This window comes from Myotis nattereri (assembly GCF_964212035.1).
Source record: "Myotis nattereri genome assembly, chromosome: 15".
NCBI lineage: Eukaryota > Metazoa > Chordata > Mammalia > Chiroptera > Vespertilionidae > Myotis > Myotis nattereri.
In genome coordinates, this window is record NC_138090.1 from 38940346 (window position 1) to 38953755 (window position 13410).

General features: G+C 47.8%; 1 protein-coding gene across 1 annotated transcript in view; it reads left to right on the forward strand.

Annotated features, from left to right (window-relative positions):
- RYR1 (ryanodine receptor 1) overlaps nt 1-13410 on the forward strand; it is a gene marked incomplete at its 5' end in the record, with an annotated part of 127773 nt that overhangs the window by 102334 nt on the left and 12029 nt on the right. Inside the window, 2 exons of the mRNA XM_081106715.1 lie at nt 9231-9572; nt 12044-12847. Coding sequence (XP_080962841.1) covers nt 9231-9572; nt 12044-12847 — 1146 coding nt within the window. The remainder of the gene's footprint in view (nt 1-9230; nt 9573-12043; nt 12848-13410) is intronic.

Genomic DNA, 13410 nt, shown 5'->3' on the forward strand with positions numbered 1-13410 from the left:
ATTCCTGCCAAGGGCATGTACCTTGGTTGCAGGCACATCCCCGGTAGGGGGTGTGCAGGAGGCAGCTGATAGATGTTTCTCTCTCATAGATGTTTCTAACTCTCTATTTCTCACCCTTCCTCTCTGTAAAAAATCAATAAAATATATTTTTTTTAAAAATAGGCAAAGAGCCCTAACCGGTTTGGCTCGGTGGATAGAGCGCCAGCCTGCGGACTGAAGGGTCCCAGGTTCGATTCCGGTCAGGGGCATGTGCCTTGGTTGCGGGCACATCCCCAGTGGGGAGCGTGCAGGAGGCAGCTGGTCGATGCTTCTAACTCTCTATCTCCCTTCCTCTCTGTAAAAAATCAATAAAATATATTTTAAAAATAGGCAAAGGACCTAAATAGACATTTTTCCCAAAGAGGACATATAGGTACATTATAAGGTGCTCACCATCACTAGTCATCAGAGAAATGCAAATCAAAACCTCTTCACACCTGTCAAAATGGCTATCATCAAAAAGACAATAGATGAGCCCAGGCAGCATGGCTCGGTGGTTGAGCGTTGACCAATGAACCAGGCAATCAGGTTCGATTCTCGGTCAGGGCACACGCCTGGATTGTGGGCTCCATCCCCAGTAGGGGGCGTGCAGGAGGCAGCTGATAGATGATTCTCTCTCATCATTGATGTTTCTATCTCTCCCTTTCCCTTCCTTTCTGAAATCAATGAAAGTATTAAAAAAAAAAAAAAAAGACGAGATGACAAGTGTGGCAAGAATGTGGAGAAAAAGGAACTTTTTTCCATGGTGGTGAGAATGTAAATTGGTACAGTCACAGTATGGAGGTTCCTCAAAAAATTAAAAATAGAACTATCATATGATCCAGCAATCCCACTTCTGAGTAAATATCCAAAGGAACTGAAACCATTATTTCAGATACCTGTACCCTACATTTATTGCAGCATATTCACAATAGCCATGATAGGGAAACAACCTAAGTATCTGTCAATGGATAAGTGAATGAAGGACAAATGTCAATGGATATACATATACCGACACACAATGGAATATTATTCAGCCTTCTTTAAAAAAGGAAGTCCTGTCATTTGTGTCAACAAGAATGAACCTGGAGGGCATTATACTAAGTTAAATAAGCCAGTTAGAGAAAGACAAATACCACATGATATCACTCACATTTGGAATCTAAAAACAATAATAGTAAGTCAAACTTATAGAAACAGAAACAAAGAACAGAAAAGTGAGTGGAGTGGGGAATAGGGAGAGGTTAGTTTTACAGACTTTCAGTTATGAGTTTAAAAACTGGGTCAAGTTCCCTCCAGACTGTTCAGGGCTTTACAAATCACAAGATTTGATGGCATATACACAACATTTTTGTAGCTCGGTACTTCTGTTTCACAAAGTTACAAATAATCTGTAACTTTAAAAGTACATTGGTTTTATTTTTAAATGACTAATATAGTCACATGATTAAAAATATACTTTCTAATTTATTCTTGGTCAATATTGTTAGGTTAGGTGGCTCAGGAGGCGGTGTAGAAAATAAAGAGAGTGGAGTCAATTAGAAAAGAAAGAAAAGGAAAGGTTTTATTCTGCATCCCCAGGTGACCCTCAAACCCCAAAGACAGGACCAGTGGATTCGCGCCAACAGGGAGGGGGGCGCTTTTTTTATACTGCGGTTGGGTGAGGGGCAGGGACAGGAGCTGAGGAAGCTCCCGCCACAGGGGGTCAGCAGGGGTATTCAGGAAGGAGTCAGTATCTGTGTGGGGGTCGTGTGGATTCCAGAGAGGAGCCGGTATCTGTGTCTGGCACACTGATCTGTTAGAAATTCCAGGGAGGGTCCATTATCTCATCACACGTCTGCATGTATCCGATCCTGGGCTCTGACCTAACAAGTATGCCCTGGCCAGGAGGCTCAGTTGATTGGAGCCATCGTCAGGTACACCAAAAGATTGTGGGTTTGATACCCAGTCAGGGCTTATATAGGAAGCAAATGATTGGTGTTTCTTTTCTTTTTTTAAATATATTTTTATTGATTTCAGAGAGGAAGGGAGAAGGAGAGAGATAGAAACATCAATGATGAGAGAGAACCTTTGATTGGCTGCCTCCTGCACACCCCCCCACTGGGGATCGAGCTGCAAACTGGGCACACGCCCTGACGGAAAATCGGACCATGACCTCCTGGTTCACAGATTGATGCTCAGCCACTGAGCCATGCTGATCAGTGTTTCTTTCTCCCTCCCCCACTCCCTCTCTTCCTTCCCCTCTGTGAAATAAATTTGAAAACATTTAAATGTAAACTATAACAAGATATGAAGTGGGAGGTCTCATTCTCACCTCTTTCTCAACCTGGCCTTCCCCCACTCCCACTGCTGTAAGTAGCATTAATTTCTTTTGTATCCTTCCTTCATTTTTCCAAATATTATTTCCCTCCTTTTTCTTATAATAGGTAATGAACTACATACATTAGTGTATATCACTTAATGTATTCTGGAGATACAGGGAGTCCCCTTATTATTTTTTTACAGGTGCCCAGTACTCCACTTTGTGTGTGTATTAGGTGTTATTGGTCATCCCCTGCTGATGGACATTTGCTTTGTTCGCAGGCCTTTGCTATTACAACACATTCTGTAGTCAGCTGTGCACTTTACAAAGGTGCAGTTTATAGCACAGATATTGTCGATTTCTAGGAGATGGAAGTAAGTGTGCTGAGGAAGGCCCCTGTGGTCCATTTGCAATGCTGGCTATAACCATACCCTTGTACACACATCATTCTGTATGTGCAGCTCTATCTAAGGATAAACTTCCAAAAACAGGATTGCTTGGTTAAAGGGTAAATGCATTTGTCATTTGGACAGATTTTGCCATCCATCTTCCCTCTCATAACATCATGTGAGAGTGCCTGTTTCCCCACAAACTCACCACCAGACCTCATTGTCAAATATTTGGATTTTTGCCAATCTGATAAGTAAAAAATGGTAGTGCATTGCAGTTTTAATTCACATTTCTCCTGTTATGGGAGCAGTTAATCATCTTTTCAGGTTATTTCTTTCATGTTAGTTGTTCAGTGAAATGATGATGCCCTTGGCTTATTTTTCTTTTGGGGTGTTGGTACTTTTATTCTTGATTTCTAGGAGCTTTTATATATTAACTTATTATAACTTTGTTAGTAATAGGAGTTGCACCTATTTTTTCAAGTTCATCACTTTGTCTTTTGACTTTGCTTATGTTATTGTTGTTGTTTTTTGGTCATGCAAAATATTTAACTTTTATGTAGACAATAATTTAAAATTCTTAACTTTTATGTAGAAAATAATTTAAAATTTTTAATGAAATAGATAATACAGGAATACATTTCTCTTGTAAAGAAACTCAGAACTTACAGCTATGATTGAGGTCACCTTTGTCCCCAATCTGTTCTCATCCCACCTCTCCAAAGGCTGCCACTATTACCCAGTCTTCAGTTTTTTATTTCTGCATCTCCATTCATATATAAATGTGCATTAAAACTATATAGCAGCCCTAACCGGTTTGGCTCAATGGAGAGAACGTCGGCCTGTGGACTGAAGGGTCCCAGGTTTGATTCCGGTCAAGGGCATGTACCTGGGTTGTGGGCACATCCCCAGTAGAGGGTGTGCAGGAGGCAACTGATGGATGTTTCTCTCTCATCGATGTTTCTAACTCTCTATCTTTCTCCTTCCTCTCTGTAAAAAATCAATAAAATATATTTTAAAAAAACTATATAGCATTGTTTTATGGTTTCCCAAGTTCTTCATGGTTGACGGAGTTCTTGACAGTTTGCAAGACACATCGCCATTAATAAGCACTTTGCAGGTTCCAAACTTTTGCTTTAGTTTGGAAAGCCCTGTTTGGTAGTTGAAAACACATTAAAAGCTACTAATTTATTCTTGGTCAGTACTGTTTTGGGGTTTTCTTTATTTTTTGATCTGCAAATATTTTTGAATGTATCTCTAAATTTAAAAATTTCTTTTTAAAAGTATCTTTGTAGGAATATAATTCACACACCATAAAATTCACCCATTTAAAATGTACAATTCAATGATTTTTTTTTTTTAGTATATTCACAGAATTGTGCAAGCATCCCTACACTCTAATTTTACAACATTTTAATCACCTTCCAAAAGAAACCCATACCCTTTAGCAGTCACTTCCCATTTCCCCCACCCAGGCACCACTAATCTCCTTCCTGTCTTTATAGATTTGCCTATTCTGGACACTTCACATAAATGGAATTGTAGGCTTTTTTTAAAAAAATTTAACAAGCGACAGTGTCATTATCACCCCCAACCAAAACTAAAACCAAAAAGTATTTGCAATTCTTTAAATCATCAAACATCTAGTTGGTGTTCAAATATCCAAATCTCATAAATATCACATATAATTTTTGTAACTTCTTTGAATCAGGATCCAAACAAGGCCCACCTATTGCAATTGATTGATATTTCTTCTTTCTTTTTTTTTTTTTTGTAAATATATTTTTATTGATTTCAGAGAGGAAGGGAGAAGAAGAGAGAGATAGAAACATCAATGATGAGAGAGAATCACTGATCTGGCTGCCTCCCACACACCTCACACTGGAGATCAAGCCCGCAACCCAGGCATGTGCCCTGACTAAGAATCAACCTCCTGGTACATAGGTCAAAGCTCAACTGCTGAGTCATGCTGGCGGGGCTGGTTGACATTTCTTTAAATCTACTGCTTCCCTCCATCACTTTTGGTTTTTTGGGGTTTTTTTTTTTGGCACTTTATCTCCTGGAGACCCAGGTCCTGTAGAAGTCTGGCAGAAGTACAATGTGAGCAATATGTATAATTTAAAATTTCTAGTACCTATGCTTTAGAAAAAGGAAAAAGAAACTTGTGAAATTATTATTATTTTAATCTTCACTCAAGAATATTTTTTCCATTGATTTTTACAGAGAGTGGAAGGGAGGTGGGGAGAGAGAGAGAGAGAGAGAGAGAGAGAGAGAGAGAGAGAGGAGATGAGAGAGAGGCACATTGGTCGGTTGCCTCCCCCATGCGTCCCGAGACTGGGGCCAGGGATCAAACCTGCAACCTAGGTATGTGCCATTGACTGAAATCGAACCTATAACTTTTCAGTGGGTGAGCTGACACTCAACCAATGCTCAATACCGGCTAGGGCACATGAAATTATTTTTTTAAATAGGTTTTATTGATTTTTAGAGAGAGAGGAAAAGAAAGGGATAGAAACATCCATGAGAAAATTTAATTGGCTGCCTCCTGCACGCCCCCTACTGAGGATGCAACCCACAACCAGGACATGTGCCCTGACTGGGAATCAACCTGTGAGCTCTTGGTTCCTGGGTTTACACTCAACCACTGAGCCACACTGGCCAGGCTATTTTTAACAATATGTTTTTTTAACCTAATGTATCCAAAATATGATTTCAACATATATTCAATTTGAAAATTATTAAATATTTTACATTCTTTTTTTCAAAGTAAGTCTTCAAGATCCAGTATATATTGTTTACACTTTGAGCATATCTCAGTTAGCTGCAGCTACGATCCAAACGCTCAGTAGTTACATGTGGCTCGTGGCTACCATTGGACAGTGCTGTGCGTGTAGTTTCCCACAGTGTGGATCTCGCTGATGCAACTTTGTCATGATACTTACTGTGTCCCTGTGTCCCCTATGTTTCCTGTAGACTTGGACTTTGATCAAGAAGCTCGATCAGTCCTTTAGGTGTGAAATTTTTATTTGTTTGCTTTTGTTTGTTTTTTGTGGTGCTGAATCTGCCTATCAGGAGGCACATCCTGTCCAGGCCTCCTCTTTTGTGATATCAGCAGCCCTCGTGTCAATGCTCAGACACAGGAGTTCATTAGAGATTACGGAATGGCCATCTTCTCATTTCTAAACTTTTGAGCATTTACCAAGCTTTATGTGGTTTTCTGAACTCTTCACAAATCTTCATATTTTTACAATGTGCTTTTCAGTTTATTTTTTTAAAGATTTTTTTGTTGATTTCAGAGAGGAAGGGAGAGGGAGAGAGAGATAGAAACATCAGTGATGAGAGAGAATCATTGATCTTCTGCCTCCCACATGCCCCACCCTGGGATCAAGCCTGAAACCCAGGCATGTGCCCTGACTGGAAATCAAATCGTGACCTCCTGGTTCGTAGGTTCACACTCAACCACTGAGCCACACCAGTCAGGCTTACATTTCTTTATGGTTTAAAAAACAAGTTCAGGATTCTCAGAAGGGACTTTTAAATTTAAAAAAAATTGTAACAGTTATGCCCAGCCATAAGAGAGTACAGTCTAAGTAAATCCTGTAATCTGCATGGTTCAGGAAGGTTTTTCTAGAAGAGAATGCTGAAGCAAAAGCTGAAAGGTACCATGTGAAGATGGGTGGGGTGGGGTGGGAAGGTTGTAGCATCCCAGGTGAAGGAGACAGCAAGCTGAAAGGTGGGAACAGAGGGATGCAAAGGAGGCCTTGTGGCTGGAGAGAGCTGTTGATGGCAAAAGAGGAAGAAATAAAGTCTGAGAGGTGAAGGGGGCAGATATGCAGGGCCTAGTTGGCTGCAGGGAGAACTTTGACTATTAAGTTAAATAAGATGGAGCCAAGGGAGGATTCTGAGTGGAAGGACGGGGAGGATGGCGGGGGCGGGAATGTGACCTGACTCAGATGTTTCCAGGGTCCCGTCACCTGTGTGTAGGGGACAGACTTTGGGAACAGACGGGGAAGAGGGAGACCAGGAAGGAGGTTGCTGTGATGGTCCAATGGAAGACAATGGCGGGGGGGGGGGGGAGCTGGATGAGGTCCATTAAGGGGGGAAAAGTGTGTGGATCCTAGATCTGTCGAAAGCAGAGCTGACAGCTTTGCTGATGGGTCAGGTGTGGGTGGTGAGAAAAAAGAGAGGAATCACGGATGACTCCTGAGATGGGTAAGACTGTGGGAGGATAGGTTTTGAAATCAAAAGTTCAGTTTTGGCCATTTCCAATTTGGGGTACAGATCCACAAAGAGTTGTCAGGTAGGGTTTCAGCTGTGTTTGAATTCTGGAGAGCAGTCAGGGCTGGGATGCAGACTTGGCCATCAGTGGTGTGAGGTGACATCCAGAGCCTTGGACCTCTCCCTGGAGAGTGTATATTTAAAGAAAATGATGCAAATTCCAGGCCTGGAGTCGCCCAACTTTTGGGATTTGAAAGAGGAGAATACTTCAACACAGGAAACTGACAATAGTCAGAGAAGAAGGCATTTCAAAAGAAGGGAGTGGGTAGATGGATGACAAAGAGAGAGCAGCAAATCACAAGAGCAGAGTCCAGGACTGAATGGAGGGGATGGAGTTCCAGGCCCCCAGTGGGCAGGGGGGCACTTTTAAGGGGACAATGTCACACTGCATCATAAAGGGAGGAGATAGTTCTGTGGAGTGAGGGTAGAAGGTGAGGAGTTCCTGTGTGATTATGTCTCCACATTTTGCGGTTTCTAGAGCCCTTCATGATTTGCAAAGCATGTTACTCATTTAGAAAGCATTTTGCAAAGTTCTTGACTACAAAGCACTTTTTAGAGATAGAAAATTTCGCTTTTGTTCATACCCAGAGCAGCATTTCTCAAACTGCATGTGGCAACCTACCTGTGGATCATGAAATTAGTTTAGTTAAGTCATGACCAACATCTTTAGAAATAAAATAGAACATTACAGAGTGAGTTGCACAGTGAAAGTCAAAACTGTGTCATGAAACCTCTTTTTTATTAAAATGTGTTCTTACTGTGGGTGCAGTCAAAACATTTGAAAAACTGCCTTAGAGAGCCTCTTGCATAGGAGATCAGCACCAGAATATTCAATCTAAGTGTTGCCTGCAAAGTCAAAAACTGGAAACAACCTCAATGTCCGTCATCAGGAGAATAAAGAGTATTATTTTTCTAACACAGGAATACTGCAATGAGATAAATTCATTTGATCTAGATATCAACATGGATAGATCTAGAAAACGTATAGTTGGCCTAGCTGGTTTGGCTCAGTGGGTAGAGCATTGGCCTGCGGACCAAAGGGTCCTGAGTTCAATTCTGGTCAAGGGCACGTACGTTGGTTGCAGGCTTCTCCCCCGCCCCCCAGGCCCTGGTCAGGGCTCATGCAGGAGGCAACCAATTGATGTGTTTCTCTCACATTGATGTTTCTCTTTATTTTCCCCTCTCTCTTCTACTCTCCCTAAAAATCAATGGAAAAATATCATCAGATGAGGATTAACAAGAAAAAGAAAAAAAGAAAAGAAAACATACAATTGAGTGAAAAAAAGCAAGTTTCAAATTACATGATCCTTTAAATTTAAAAAATGCACAGGACACCGTATATATTTTTTTGTAGAAAAATGTTGGGATATAGGTAGTAAAAGTATTGACACATGTTTAGGATAGTGGGTACCTTGGGTGCAAGGTGGATCCAGAGAAGGATATCAGATAGGACTCCAATCAGACCTGTAATGTTTTAGTTCTAAAATATGTAAAAAAAATGTAGTATTTGAAAAATATCTCCTCACGAGCATTTGTTAACCCTGGGTGATGGGCATATGACTCTTTGTTACCAGGTGAAATTCGGAGGCCTCCATGCATCAGGTGTCAATTATTTAGTTGCTAGAAATGTGGGAGGGACACTTGGGAAAGGGACAGAGGTTGAGGCAAGTATTAATCAGGGGGCTGGCCTGGAGGAAAGAGTAGTTACCTAACTTGGAGACAGAAGGAGCTGTGTGGACAGGGCTGTGGGACTCACCGTGGAGCAAGGGGCACAGCCAGCACAGGGAGGGAGCCAGGGCAGGAAATGCCACAGCTCCTTCCTCCACCTACAGTCAGAGGACCAGGAGAGCCTATGGTGCAGGCCATGGGCCATCAGGCAGGGGCAGGGGGGGAGAAGGTAGGGGGGAGAGTGGCCTGTAAGGGCACACAGGGTAGCACAAAGGGAGCGCGAGGCAGCATGTGCTACTACACAAGTGCTTAGTTTCATCAGGTCACATCTTACAATCTGTGAAATAGGATGTATCGTACAATGGATGGTGGCTCACCTTTGTGGAAAAACAGCGTTTTAATATTTTAATGGCTGTACAGCCATGCCAGTGCCAACATGCTGAGTGCCAGCCTTGGGTGCTGGTGATATGATTCTGGACCTTTCTGACTTCATGAAAAGTCCATAGTTGTTTTAAGAAGAGCATTGAGGCTCCCAGGCCACCCTCTGACCTCTTCCCCACCCCGCCCACACCCAGGCCATGGACAGCCAGAAGCAGTTCAGCAGTCCGGAAATCCAGTTCCTGCTGTCGTGCTCTGAAGCCGATGAAAACGAGATGATCAACTGTGAGGAGTTCGCCAACCGCTTCCAGGAGCCAGCCCGCGAAATCGGCTTCAACGTGGCGGTGCTGCTGATCGACCTGTCAGAGCATGTGCCGCACGACCCGCGCCTGCGCAACTTCCTGGAGCTGGCCGACAGCATCCTGGAGTACTTCCGGCCCTACCTGGGCCGCATCGAGATCATGGGCGCCTCTCGCCGCATCGAGCGCATCTACTTCGAGATCTCTGAGACCAACCGCACCCAGTGGGAGATGCCCCAGGTCAGAGGACCTGCATGCTGGCTCCCCGGGTTGGGGGTCACGCTCCTCGCACCCTTGGACTCCACGCAGGGCTATGCATGCTTTGTACATCTGGTCTGAAGACCCTGGTGGGCCTTTGCTCTGCTCGTACAAGCCCATGCCCACCCTTTTGACACATTTTATGGGTCCTGCAGTGCCTTGTACACCCTCAGTTCCCCCTTGCCCACCTCTCTGCAGCCTTGGCGCACACATAGATGCACACCCCTAGTATGTGAAGCACAGTCTGTGTGCCCTCACTGTGGTGCTAGCACACTATGCGTACCATTTGCACACTTATCCTGGGAGCCCTTATAGTCCTGATGCAGCCAAGCCCACACCTTCATCTACTGGAACCCACCTCCCTTGCTCACCTTCCCAGCAGACACCAGTTTGCCCTCTTTTGGCCCTGGCCTCTATCCATGCCCACATTTTTGCACACTCACTTTGAGGGTTCTGGGGGCCATGATATGCTAGCCTAGCCCTCACCAGCCACCATATGTGCCCACAGGTCCCAGCACACAATGCCCATCCCAGTTATTCTGGTCCCACATGTAGGTACACATCTCTTACACACTCACTTGGAGGATGCAGTGCTGGCATGCCATATGGTTGTCCATTCACCTCCCACATGCCCTCCCTGTAGCCTGGCACACTCATAATCACCCATGCACACTTGGACGACCCTTTCAAACCCCCATAAGAGCCCCCACATGTCCTTAGTGACCAGGCCTACTTCTTGGTCCTGTCTCAGCCCCTCCTATGCCCAACCCAAAAGTTTTCATGTCACTTACCCCAAGAGTACACTCACGTGGCCCTAGAACACCTCCAGCCCACCTGACACACTTAGCTTGCATGTGGTTCCTATCATTCACTCTCTCTCACTCCCACATGCCCCTCACACACCCTCAGTCCCCAGCTGTGCCCTGTTGTCCCAGTGGACCTCCTGCTCACACACACATTGCACACCAGCCTCCGTGCGTACCCCTTGCATGCCCCTTAAACTCACGCTTCCATTTTGTTCCTCAGATGCCCCAAGGCACCTGCATACTCCTCCACATGCTCTTGCACACCCTTTCCCACTTATAGCCCATGAAGCTTATACCTCCACAACCTCCTCAACAACCAGGCCCTCCATGTCTCCTCAGTGGACACCTGGCTCATGCACAGCTGGGCTCATGTCCCACATTGAGCCCTGTTTTCCTGTCCTGGGCCCTTACACTGACTCCTGGGGCCCACTTGCACGTTTATACCTGCTTCACATACACTGACCCTATGAATTGTAGGCCCTTCCCACACCAGCACTCTCCCCACCCCTGTTTCGGCCTCAGTCCCTTGCATGCCTGCCCCATGTGCCCATCTCCACATGTACAATGAGCCCCACATGGTCACATATTTCCCAGTCTTCCATGCCACCATGCCCTCCGCACACCCAATTCCTCCCTTAATTCCTGGTGCTCTCACAAGGCTCTTGCACATCAGCTCCTTCACATAGTCCCAGGAACCCTCAAAAGTTTCACACTATGTCCTCTGAGGCACCATTGCATACTCACCCCCCCCGCCCCCCCCCTCCCTAGTGTAGCCTAAAAGTGGTTGCACCATCCTTGCACCTGGATGTCGGCCACATCCTTGCATCCACCGGAAGCTCTGGCCCTTCATAGCCTGTCCATGCTCTGGGAGCTCCGCCCTTCCCTTTGCCTGTCTCATGCTCCCCCCATGACACGCATTCCCTTACTGTGTTCCTCCGAACATGCACTTGCACCTGCCCACCCTTCCATCGCACTTTCCCCTGCTGGCGTGGGCACTCCTCAGCAGTGTAATAGCGAACACTGTGTGGCATGGATGAGGCGCCAGCTGCTGTTCTAACCCCTCGGCGTCCTTTAACCCACCTAACCATCACACCAACCCTGTAATGTAAGTCCTACTATTGTCCCCCAAGTTAGAGAGGGGGAAGCTGAGGCCCGGAGAGTTACATGGAAATCACCCAGCTACTCGGTGGCAGGACTGGGATTTGAAGCCAGGCAGGCTGGCTGTGGGACCTTTGTGTCCGAGCACTAAGCTGTCTCCCAAAGAGGCTGAGGTCATAGATTCCGCAGCCAGCTTGTTGGGAATTCCACCCCCACATCTGCCGCCTCTCAGCAGCGTCACCGTCACCGTCACCGTCACCGCAGCGCGTGGTGACCTTCTGGGCCTCCATTTCCTCATCTGGAAAATGGGGATAAGAGCCCCCAGGGGTTGTTTGTGAGGATTAAATAAGATAATATATGTCAGATGCTTGGAACAGGGCCTGGCCTTGTTGAAGTTCTTACAAGAGAAGCTACAGCGAGCATTACATGCGCTTACTATTAACGAAAATTATTAATTTTGCTTTAAATTATAAAATCACTAATGTTGCTCTTCGTGGCCGCGCAGAGCGGAGCTGCTCTGCTGACCCCTGGTCCCCACCTGCCCCGCAGGTGAAGGAGTCCAAGCGCCAGTTCATCTTCGACGTGGTGAACGAGGGCGGCGAGTCCGAGAAGATGGAGCTCTTCGTCAGCTTCTGCGAGGACACCATCTTCGAGATGCAGATCGCCGCGCAGATCTCGGAGCCCGAGGGCGAGCCCGAGGAGGACGACGAGGAGGGCGCGGCCGAGACCGGCGAGGGCGCCGAGGAGGGCGCGGCGGGGCCCGAGGGCGCGGCGGGGCCGGCGGCGGCGGGCGCGGCGGCGCGCGTGGCGGCGGCGCTGTCCCGGGCCCTGCGCGGCCTCAGCTACCGGGGCCTGCGGCGGCGCGTGCGGCGGCTGCGGCGGCTGACGGCGCGGGAGGCGGCGGCGGCGGCGGGCTCCCTGCTCTGGGCGGCCGTGGCGCGCGCGGGGGCGGCGGGCGCGGGGCTGGCGGCGGGCGCGCTGTGCCTGCTCTGGGGCTCGCTCTTCGGCGGTGGTCTCGTCGAGGGGGCCAAGAAGGTGACGGTGACCGAGCTGCTGGCCGGCATGCCCGACCCCACGGGCGACGAGGTGCACGGCGAGCAGCCGGCCGGGACTGGCGACGAAGCCGACGGCGAGGGTGAGGGCGAGGGCGCTGGCGACGCCGCGGAGGGCACCGGCGAGGAAGGGGCCGCGCGCGAGGCCGGCCCGGGAGGCGCCGACGGGGCCGGGGCCGTGGCTGAACGGGGCCCCTTCCGGCTCGAAGGGGCCCCGGGAGGCCTCGGGGACATGGGTGACACGACGCCGGTGGATCCACCCACGCCAGAGGGCTCCCCCATCATCAAGAGGAAGCTGGGGGTGAGAGTGCAGGCGGGGGAGGGGGACGGGGTGCGGGGTGGGAGAGGTGGGGTTAGGAGGGACTGGAGGGGAGACTCAGACACAGGGGTGCGCAGAGAGAAGCAGGAGAGAGCGGGGCGCGCACAGAGACAGAGAAATGGACTCGGAGGCGGAGGCCTGGAGAGAGGCTCCCGATGGGAGAAGGTGCTGTTTCTGGGAGAGACAAAGAAAACGATAACTGGAGTCACAGAGAGCGAGAGGCCCCGAGATGAAACTTGGGGGGATACAGGACCAGAAATTACAGACAGCCGAGATGGGGTCAGGGACACCGGCAGAGACCCTCAGAGACACAGATGGTTGTGGGGGTCCTCAGGTCCTTGGTGCTCTGACGCCCCTGGGTGTGGTTGTCAAGGGAATGGGAAAGGTGGGGGGAGAGCTGGAGCCCTACAAGGCTGAGTGAGGGGCCTTCGGCCAAAGCGCCCGGCCTCCACCATTGCCTCTCTCCTGACAGCCTGACCCTGGTGTCAGCCTGACCCTGCAGGGTGCTTGAGCAAGGTGTCCCGCCTCTCGGAGCCTCCGTTTCC